Raw genomic sequence first — 10,195 nt, forward strand, 5'->3', positions numbered from 1 at the left:
CCCACCGAGCCCCGCCCACCCCCAAAGCCCCGCCCACCAATGGCGGTGCCGGTGCCGCTCGCCCCCACCAGAGGGCGCCACCCTCACCCTTAAAAAAAACCCCAAAAATGTCACTTTCACTTTTCGTCACCATTTATCCAATTTTATTAATTCCAGTGGCACTAATACAGGCGGCGATGGGCACGACGGACAGTTCACGCTGCAGATAAGGCATCCTCACCCACTCTCTTTCTCCCCCTGTTTTCCTTGTCCTCCTTTTTCGATTTAAGCACACCCCAACCCCCTTCTGGGCCATTCTGCAGCACTATTTTTTTTTTTTTTTGAGTCAAATAAATACAGAATTGGGCAGATCTAGTGGAAATGTTTTAGTTACAATGGCAAAGATGAGTCATGTGCAACACAGAAACCTATAAGGCTTTTTTTTTTTTTTTTCTTTTTGTTTGTTTTCCTCATTTGAAGTTCTCAAAATCGCTATGAATCCCATTTAATTAACAAGATGGTGGTCACAGGCGTCTACCCCCCTGGCAGCATGGGTGATAACGCTAATCAATTAAATTTTTTTCCTGTTCTCCCAGAGTTCCATGAGTTTCATTAAAGTTTGTCCAGGAAGTTGTCGAGGGCAGGGATTCCTTCCTTGAGCCCTTTGCGTTTGCGGGTCTCGGCCACCACCTGGCACGGCCGGCTGGCACTGTCAAAGGGGTCCCCGGGCAGGATCTGCCAGTGGTCAAAGACACACTGGGGGAAGGCTTGGCCCCCTGTGTTGGACCTCAAATCTGCTGTGAAACCTGGGAGGAAGAAGAGAAAAAGGTGAGGTGGGACAGGAATGGTTGTAGGTCAATGTTGCGTCCATTGGGTGGAGCAGAGGAACCCAGAGCAGCTCTCAAAAGCCTCCTGAGATCCTGATCAATATGAGGGAATGGAAAAAAAGCTCCAGGGAGAACTTAGAGCCTCTTCCAGTGCCTAAAACTATAGAGGGACTTTGGACAAGCACATGGAAGGACAGGACACAGGGAATGGCTTCCCACTGCCAGAGGGCAGGGATGGATGGGATATTGGGAAGGGTGGGGAGGGGCTGGGGTGGAATTCCCAGTGCAGCTGTGGCTGCCTCTGGGTCCCTGAAGTGTCCAAAGCCAGCTTGGAGCAACCTGGGATCAGGGAAGGTGTCCCTGCCATGGCAGGGGTGGCAATGGAAGACCTCGACAAGCCCCTTCCAGCCAAAAATATTCTGCAACCTTGGTCTCTTCTCCCAGGCAACAAATGACAGGATGAGAGGAAACACTCCTAAGTTCTGCCAGGGTTGGAGATGAGGAAAAGTTTCTTCTCCAGAGGGATGGGTCAAGCACTGGCACAGCTGCCCCAGGCAGTGCTGGAGTCCCCATCCCTGGAGGGATCTCAAAGCCACGTGGATGTGGCACTGGGGACAGGGTTCAGTGCTGGCTGAACAGCAACTCAAGCATCTCCTGAGGTCCTTCCCAAGGCTTTCCCTCCCTGAACGGCTCCAGGACTCACCGAAGGACTCGTTGACAGGCAGGTAGGCCTTGACCACAAACATGGGGGTCCCGGCCACCTGGGTCTCCTCAAACACGTGGCCACGCTTCCTGTTCAGCACGCCATAGATGCCTCCGACCACCTGCTCCGGGCACTGCGCGACAAACTCGGGTCAGCACCGCACCCTCCAACTGCTGTCCCCCCCCACCTCCTCTTCCCAGGGGGAGTCAGGGGCTGCTCACCTGGATCTCCACCAGGTAGATGGGCTCCATGAGGCGTGGCTGGGCGGTGAGCACGCAGGCGTAGAGGCAGCGCCGGGCCGTGGGGATGATCTGGCCGCCGCCGCGGTGGATGGCGTCGGCGTGCAGGGTCACGTCGTGCACGTCGAAACGAACGGCGCGCATGTTCTCCTCACACAGCACCCCCTGCCACGGCACAACGGGGACGGGTGAAGGCACCCTGGGGTGCTCAGTGTCCCCACATAGGGGTGCTGCTCTCCTGGCTCAAAGGAGCTTCGTGGAAGCGGCTCCTTGCCTGCCCTTGTTGGGCAAGCAAAGGTTGTGCTCGTGGAGGTCTTTCCCAACCTAAGGGATCTGTGGGGCACCGCCTCCCACCTCTGTGTCACCACTGCAGCATCCTCATGATCAGCTCTGAGGTTCAAGCCACAAGAGCTGTCACGTATTTATGGTGCTGAAACCCAAGTCAAGTATTTGGCCAAGGGAAACATTTTTTTGTTGTTGGTTTGTTTTTTTTTTTTTTGTCCCAGTAATGTTACAGAAGTTGTTGGCTTGGAATCTCCTTCAGACAAATTAAGCACAGGAAAATGAATCCTTCCTGTTGCTGTTCCCAGTCTGTCAATTTACCCTGCAGTCCTCTCCTGTCTAGTCCTGAAAGTAATTGGTAGCTAAGGCCAGATCCCTGTCAAGACTCCCAGAGCACCTTTCCAGTTGTGTTATTCACCTGTACTGCTCAGATGCTGCACTCTTCTCTATGAGAATCATAAAAACCACAAGGATGTGCAGAGCCATGGATGCCACCCAGACCAAGACCCACCCCTCACCTCCTTGGTGGCCCACTGGAAGCCAGCCACCACGCTGTCCTTGATCTCGTTGAGGTACTGCACTCCCTTGGTGATGTCAGTGAGGATGTTGGGGCCGGTGCCGTCGGGCCCAAAGCACCAGATCTTCCTGGCCTCGGTGACGTCCCACTCGTATTTCTCGGCCAGGTACCGCGCCCGCTGCTTCAGCTCCTGCCGGGCCGACACCTCGCCCTTGTCGATGTCCTCGGCCAGGCCATCGGGGAAGGGCCTGGCCTTCATGTACAGCCGGTTGTGTTTGTTGGGGGACTTGGAAAGGCACATCACGTTGGACTCCTCGCTGACGGTCTCGCGGTAGGACACCACGGGATCTGATTTCTGCAAGGGCACAGAGCGGGCTGTGAGGCACCAAACCCGGCCAAAGCCCCACCCTGAGCTCAGCCAGCTCCGTCTCAGCCTCTCTCTACCTTAATGGGGATGCAGGCGTGGTCCTCCTCCAGGTCCTTCAGGCAGATCTCCAGGTGCAGCTCCCCAGCACCAGCGATGATGTGCTCCCCAGACTCCTCAATGATGCACTGGGAACACCAGGAACAGCAGGTGAGGCTTTGGAACAAGCCACAGCCACAAACACCAGCAAAACTCTCCATGGCTTTTTTGTGTTTGTAGTGGTGTTGGGTTTACAAACCACCACAGTTGGGACCAACACTCAACTACCAAGGCAGCGACTAACACTCAAGACTTTGGCAGGAGTGGAAGCAGCAGCTCTGGATCCATTCCAGCCACTCACCTGCACCATGGGGTCAGACTTGGCCAGGCGTTTCAGCCCCTCCACCAGCTTGGGCAGGTCTGCAGGGTTCTTGGCCTCCACGGCCACACGGACCACGGGGCTGACGCTGAATTTCATGACCCTCATGTTGTGGGCGTGCTCGAAGGTGGTGATGGTTCCAGTCTTCACAAGGAACTGGTCCACACCAACCAGCCCCACGATGTTTCCACAAGGCACGTCCTCGATGGGCTCCACGTAACGACCCATCATGAGAATGGTCCTAAAGGGAAAAGTTGGGTTAGTGAGATTGGGAAGGGGAGGAGATCCCACTCAGCCCCATAACTAAGCACCTTGACAGGCCTCAGACACGAGAAGAGACCTCAATACCCCAGGCAGGACACACCTTTGAATTGGTTTCAGGTACAGATCCTCCTTCTTGCCAGGTGTGTAGTTTGGTCCCATGATTCTGACTTTCAAGCCAGTTGAGACGAGACCAGAGAAGACACGGCCAAAAGCGTAGAAACGCCCCTTGTCAGAGGTTGGCACCATTTTGGAGATGTACATCATCAGGGGGCCTTTGGGGTCACAGTTCTTAATGCCTGGGAGGGGGAGAGAGCCCAGCTTAGCCCAGAGTTACTGATGTATCTGGCACCCACCCTAAAATCCCAACTCAAGACCTTGCAGCCACTGTCCCAGCCCAAGGGCTTCTGTCTGGGCAAGAGGAAATGGAGAATGGCTTCCCACTGCAAGAGGGCAGGGCTGGATGGGATATTGGGAAGGGATTGTTGCCTGGGAGGGTGGACAGGCCGTGGCACAGGGAGCCCAGAGCAGCTGTGGCTGCCCCTGGATCCCTGGCAGTGCCCAAGGCCAGGCTGGACATTGGGGCTTGGAACAGCCTGGGACAGTGGAACGTGTTCCTGCCACAGCAGGGGATAGGGCTGGATGACTCTCAAGATCCCTTCCAACCCAATCAATTCTGTGATTCCATGGAAGATCACATCACCAAAAAATGCTTTCAACAAATCCAGGCTCAGATGGGACCCTCTGAGGTTACTCAGAACAGAACCGTGCATCACTAAAACTGTTTGATCCACGCTAGAAAAGCTACAAACTCAATTCCAGACACTCCTGAGCCGTGCAAGGTGCAGAACAAACTGGTTCCAGGCACGTTGGAGCTGAGGCCTGGCAGCAAAGCAGCAGCAGCAGCAGCAGCTCGTCCTACCTATGGCAGCCTCATCGTCGGGGGGGCCCTCGTAGAGCAGCTCGCAGCGATACTTCTGGGCTGTGACGGGGGAAGGCAGGTGGATGGTGATCATCTGCAGCAGGGCATCTCCAGCTGGCAGCCACCGCCTCATCACGGCCTGGGCAGAGCAGCAGGACCCAGTCAGAGTGATCACAACAGGGATTCACCTCCCCACCTCCCAACAAGGTTCATGTTGACATAGCTGGTGCAGTAACAGCTGCTCCCCAAAGGATTGAGGCCAGCCTCACCTTCAGCAGGGGTTTGCCCTCCTTGTCCTTGTCCTCACTGTCCAGCTTGATGTCCAGTTTCTCGATCAGTTTCGCCGCCTCTTCCTTCTTGAAGTTCATGATTGCATCGAAAACCTGCGACGAGAGCGGGCGTTGGGAGCGCTGCCGTGACCCACTTTGGAGCAGCTGCACCACTGCACCTGCAGAGGATTCCTGCTCCTCCCCAGCACCCAGGAGACACAAGCCCATCTGCCCCCGGAGCAACCAGATGTGTCAGACAGCTGAATTTCTTCAATCAAACAAGTCAGGTCAAAGTGAAGAAATTTTCCATCATCACGCACGGAACACAAGCGGAGCGGGAGGTTCCAAGGAGGAACCCTGAGGAACTCACCTTGAAGATGGGGTCAAGGATGAGCTGGCAGAAGGTCCTGGGCAGTTTCTTTCCATCAGGGCTGGTGGCAGACTTGCTGAATTTGCCAGTAGCAGGGTCAAAGTATCTGCAGAGAGAAGGAAATCGGACAAATGTCCAGGCTCAGGTCAGCTCAGACACACAGCTCGTTCTGTCTGCTCAGGGCAGAGCCATTTCCTGCTTTCCCCCTCACCCAACTTTCCAAATGTAATTAACTCCTGTTAAACCATGCACAACCACACCCTCCCTTCACCATCATCTGCAGTGTCGGGCTGCAGCCATGAGGAACTGATGTGGAATTCCAAGCACCACCATTCCCTGCTCACCTGTCTCCCCACAGCTTCTTCATCATGTCCTCGACTTTCTTGGCACGCTCGGCTGGGTTGAGCTGGGCATCTCCCTTGGCAGCAAACTTTGCCACGTACATCTCAGCAAACTGCTTCAGGGTGAAGGCCCAGCCGTGCAGGCCCGAGCCAAAGCCCACGGTCCCGAGCACCGGGTCAATCTGGGAGGGAACAGCAGAGCTGGGTCAGGGGAGCAGCACCCCATCCCAAAAACACTCCAGCACACATGGAGCTTCAGGACACGGAGATTCTGAAGTGGTCCTGTCCCAGGGAGCACCTCTGAGGTCTGGATAGGAACCACTTTAGCTTTGCACCATAGAACTGGGTTGGTTTTGCTCCACTGCCCTCCAGGTGTGTGCTCAGGTTCACATGCAGGCAGGATTCCCATCCTTCCCAGGAGGACCAGGAAGGCATGGACACCTCCAGCTTCTCCTCAGAACTGTGCCCCACAGCCCTGCTCCCTTCCCAGGAATTCACCAGGAGCAGAGCAGCTGGGAAGGGAACTTAAAAACCATCCCACTGCACCCCTGCCATGGGCAGGGACACCTCCAGTGATCCCAGGGTGCTCCAAGCCCTGTCCAGCCTGGCCTTGGACACTTTCAGAGACTGGGCAGCCCCAGCTGCTCTGGGCAACAATCCCAGCCTTTATTTGCTCAGGCCTTGAACAGGAAATTTGGGAGGGGAGCCAACAAGAACCCCAAGCCAACCCAAGCCTGGGAGCTCGGGCACCTTCAAGATCCCTCTCTTCCATTTGGGATCAGGAATCACCACTGAGCAGGAGCTGCTCCCTGTCCCCAGAGGGGCCCAATGCAAGCCCAGTGCCCTCACCATGATGTTGCCCATGGGGCCGCTCTCTCCCTCTCCGTAGGTGGAGATGATGACGTTGACGTTCTCCACGATGCGCTGGAAGGTCTGGTACAGCTCCTCTGGCTCCAGCTGCAGCTCCAGCAGGGCTCGGTCCATCTTGTTCATCATCAGCACAGGTTTGATCCTCTCGGCGATGGCCTGACGCAGCACGGTCTCTGTCTGCACACACACGCCTGCCAAACACGGCATTAGTTAGGAATGAGTTCTCTCCCTCTCCAGATTCCACCCATCCCAAAAAAAAACGCTCCAGCTGCAGGAAAACCTCACCAGAGACACAGTCCACGACGACCAGGGCACCATCAGTGACTCGCAGAGCTGCAGTGACCTCTGAGGAGAAGTCCACGTGCCCAGGGGAGTCAATGAGGTTGATCAAGAAACCAGAACCGTCCTTGCTCTGCTTGATGAAGGCCAAGTCGTTCTCAGAGAGCTCATAAAACAGAGAAATGGCTCTGAAAGAAAGGAGGAACTATTAAAATAATGATCTGTTATTCCTCCTCTAAAGCTCAGGAACGTTTTACCCCACACAAAAAGTGCTCTACTTGACAAGGTTGGAGTTGATGACCTTGGAATTCTTTTTTCCAACCTAAATGCTGGGCTCCAGAATTTCCTGAAGTGTATTCCTGGGAGGCCAGTGTGGGAGGTAAAAGGAGCACAGGCTATAATCTGCCCTTCCTAAACCATAACATCCTCCAAAATCCCAACCTCCTCTGAACCCCGGCAGCTCTCCAGCACCCATAAAGGGTTCCACTCCCAAATCATGGATTTAGGTTTTTCCTACTAATCCCAACCATGTTCTCCAGCCCTTTTCAGGTCTCTCAGAGTTTTCACACTCTCTGTGGCAGCACAATCACCATGTACATCCCTAGAGATACTCCCAAGAATCTCCACCCCACATCAACGGGACATCCAACAATCCTGGTGCTAAATTGGGAGCGTGAAGCTCCTACTTCCCCAGCAAACAGCAAGGAATTGCTCAGTGACTGAGCAGAAGCCAATCAACATTTCCTCCATCGTTCAGGAGCACAAGATGAGCTTCTGGACTAGACCAGAGCCCAACAGCATCTTCTTCCACCTCCTGGAGGAGTCCAACCCCCCCCAGGGAGCAGCAGGAGCGGGAGGGGAAGGCACTCACGTGGATTTGATGGTGATGCACCGTTCCTGCTCGTCCTTGCGGGTGTCAGTGAAGCGGGTCTCCCCTGCACGCGCCGAGGCGATGATCCCGGCCTTGCACACCAGGGAATCCGTCAGCGTGGACTTGCCGTGGTCCACGTGGGCGATCACGGACATGTTCCTGATGTTGGCCTTTTTGTCCATGATGGCCCGTATCTGGTCTACTGTGAAGTTCACCTTGAGGGGAGGAGAGAAGGGGGACTCAGAACGCACGGAAACAGCTCCGGCGATTCTAAGGAATGCCAATCTCCCGTAAATACCTGTCATAATCACGGTGACATCAATTCTGCCTGGGTGACAACACAACGCGCAGCAAGGGCGCCGCAGCGGGGCTGCAGCACCAACCCCTCCCTGCCCCGGTGTCCCTCAAGCCGCGGTGTCAGCGCGCAAAACGCCCCAAAACCGAGGCGAGGCCGGGCCGGTGCCGGACCGCAGACCAGCCCAGACCGCAGCGTTACATAAGGCACGACCGGCACCGCAGCGCCCCGTCCCCAGCGCCACCACCGCGCTGCCACATCAGCGCGGCCGCTCCCGCGCCCCGTGAGGCACCGGCAGCCCCGGCACCGACACCGGCGGGCCCTGCCGGCTCCAGGGGTGTCACGGCGGCCCGGGCCTGCCCCCTCTGGCCGCCCCACCCTCTCCCCGCAGCCGAGGCCCGGCCCGGCAGCACAGGCCGCAGCCACCGCCGTGTGACCCGCGGCGCTGGCGGAATCGCCATCCCCGGCGATACGGCAAGCGCGACCGCCGCTCATCCCCCCGGGAGCGGCGGCGAGCGGTGGGGGCTCACCATGGTGGCGGATGGCGGCGGATGCTGCGGGGCGGGGGGGTCGCGGCAATGGCGGCGGCTCGGCCCTGTCTCGCTGGCGAGCGCAGAGCGGGCGGAAGAGAGCGCTGACGTCAGCCGGCGTCTTCTTATAGGGCGGCACCGTTGAAGGGCGGGGTCTGCGCCGAGCGCGTGCGCGGCCGCGCCGCTCTGTCCCGCGCGCTCTATGGTCCGGAGGCTGTTCCGTCTCGCCGGCACCACGTGGGTGTCACCGCGGCTGCACCGGGACTACAGCGAGGCGACACCGGGGGAACAGCGACCGGCAGCGACGGCCCCGCCCCGCCCGGGCTGCAGCGGGGGGAGAAGTGTGCCTCTCCCGCTGCCGGTGTGAGAACCGGCCCGGGGTACCGGGGTCGGTGAGGCCGCCCTTGGCAGGCGAGCACGGGGGCTCGGCCATTAGGAGAAGGCTGTAGGGCCGAGCCCGGTGGCGGGCAGAGGTCCCGGGCACCGGTGAGTCCGGCCCCGTCCCGCAGGGTGCCCGCACTGCGCATGCTCCGGGAGGGGCGGTGCTGCAGCGCCCCCTGCCGGCGGGGAGGAGCGCGGGGGCACCGGGAGCGGCACCGGCCTGACCCCCCCCACCCCGGCCCCGGTGTCACGGGGATGTCCTGGAGCCGTCCCTGTGCGTTAGAGCGCTCAAAAACCATGGAGTCATGGAACGCTTTGGGTGGGGAGGGACACGGAGGAACATCCAGTGCCACCCCTGCCATGGCGGGGACACTTTCCACTGTCACAGGGTGCACCAAGCACCTTTTCAGCCTGGCCTTGGGCACTGTCAGGGATCCAGGGGCAGCCACAGCTGCTCTGGGCACCCTCCCAGGGAACAATTCCATCCCAATGTCCCATCCATCCCTGCCCTCTGCCAGTGGGACGCCATTCCCTGTGTCCTGTCCCTCCATCCCTTGTCCATAAGTCTCTCACAATGGTTCTTGTGGGGTCCCTTCAGATCCTGAAGGCCACAATGAGGTCACCCCAAAGCTTCTCTTCTCTAGGCTGAACAATCCCAATTCTCCCAGCCTTAATCCCCCCCCATCACCTCGCCGGCAGTTCCCAAATTCCCAGCACATTCCCATATCCCTGTGTGAGGCAGGGACAGGCAGGACGGCCATGAAGCTCCAGCCAGGATGGATTTGGGCCCGGCTCTCCCACCGTGACAGGATGAATTATCGGCCTTTGGGGTTTCCATAGCAATCTGCTGGATTTTTAGCACCAAGCTTGGCTTTTGCCAGCCTAGAAGGGAAAACTGGGAAACCTGATTAACATCCTGCTCTTCCTGAGAAACTGTTAATTGCCTTTTTGTTTAATTAGTACGTGGGGTTGATGGCAAGGAGAGGAAAGTGCTGGAAAACCTCTCCCAGTGCAGCGTTTCACCCCAAACGCTGGAGTTACCCAAAAATCACCCAGTCCAACCCCTGGCCCTGCACAGACCCCCCAACAATCCCACCCTGTCCTAGAGCTGGGGGTCTCTGGGACATTACTGCCACAGAGAAAATTTTGGGGAGCAGTCCTTCCTCCCTGGCCCTACCTTCCCCGGGAACCGGAGCACCGGGACCCTTCCCCATCCCTCCTCTCCCAGAGCGCGCTGCCTCCTCCGGGAGCCCCGCAAGGCTTCGGGACAGCGGCGGAGCCTCGGGTCGAGCCCACCGGGCCCTACCCTGCCCTGGGGCATCCACCTGCCGCCATCTTGGGGGCAGCACCCACCTCCTGCCCACCCACCCACTGCCCTTCCCGCAGTGCCCGCGGGGCCGCCTCCATCCCCGCCCCCGCCGCCGTTCCTCCGGTGCGTCCCCGGTTCGGGGAGCGCGGCTCCTTTAAGACTCCCGGG

General features: G+C 58.0%; 1 protein-coding gene and 1 non-coding gene across 3 annotated transcripts; both read right to left on the reverse strand.

The window, feature by feature from the left end:
• Positions 1 to 126: 126 nt before the first annotated feature.
• EEF2 (eukaryotic translation elongation factor 2) lies at positions 127 to 8,844 on the reverse strand. 2 transcript variants are annotated; one of them, XM_014887191.2, is made up of 15 exons: positions 8,338 to 8,844; positions 7,513 to 7,727; positions 6,648 to 6,829; positions 6,342 to 6,553; positions 5,496 to 5,674; positions 5,152 to 5,257; positions 4,782 to 4,895; positions 4,513 to 4,651; positions 3,694 to 3,889; positions 3,312 to 3,570; positions 2,992 to 3,099; positions 2,549 to 2,902; positions 1,731 to 1,913; positions 1,510 to 1,642; positions 127 to 785 (listed from the first exon to the last, which is right to left on the reverse strand). In XM_014887191.2, exons 1-15 carry the CDS (start codon positions 8,338 to 8,340, stop codon positions 592 to 594), a joined length of 2,577 nt encoding a protein of 858 aa, XP_014742677.1. In that variant the 5' UTR covers positions 8,341 to 8,844; the 3' UTR covers positions 127 to 591. The 2 variants fall into 2 exon arrangements, with proteins under 2 accessions (XP_014742677.1, XP_088035292.1); XM_088179166.1 differs by lacking the exon at positions 8,338 to 8,844 and adding an exon at positions 7,811 to 8,021.
• On the reverse strand, positions 5,032 to 5,100 carry LOC148221181 (small nucleolar RNA SNORD37). Its single transcript, XR_015808552.1, has one exon. It is a non-coding gene; the product is annotated as a small nucleolar RNA SNORD37 (small nucleolar RNA).
• Positions 8,845 to 10,195: the final 1,351 nt, after the last annotated feature.

This window comes from Sturnus vulgaris, chromosome 26 (assembly GCF_052056855.1).
Source record: "Sturnus vulgaris isolate bStuVul1 chromosome 26, bStuVul1.hap1, whole genome shotgun sequence".
In the NCBI taxonomy this organism is placed as follows: domain Eukaryota; kingdom Metazoa; phylum Chordata; class Aves; order Passeriformes; family Sturnidae; genus Sturnus; species Sturnus vulgaris.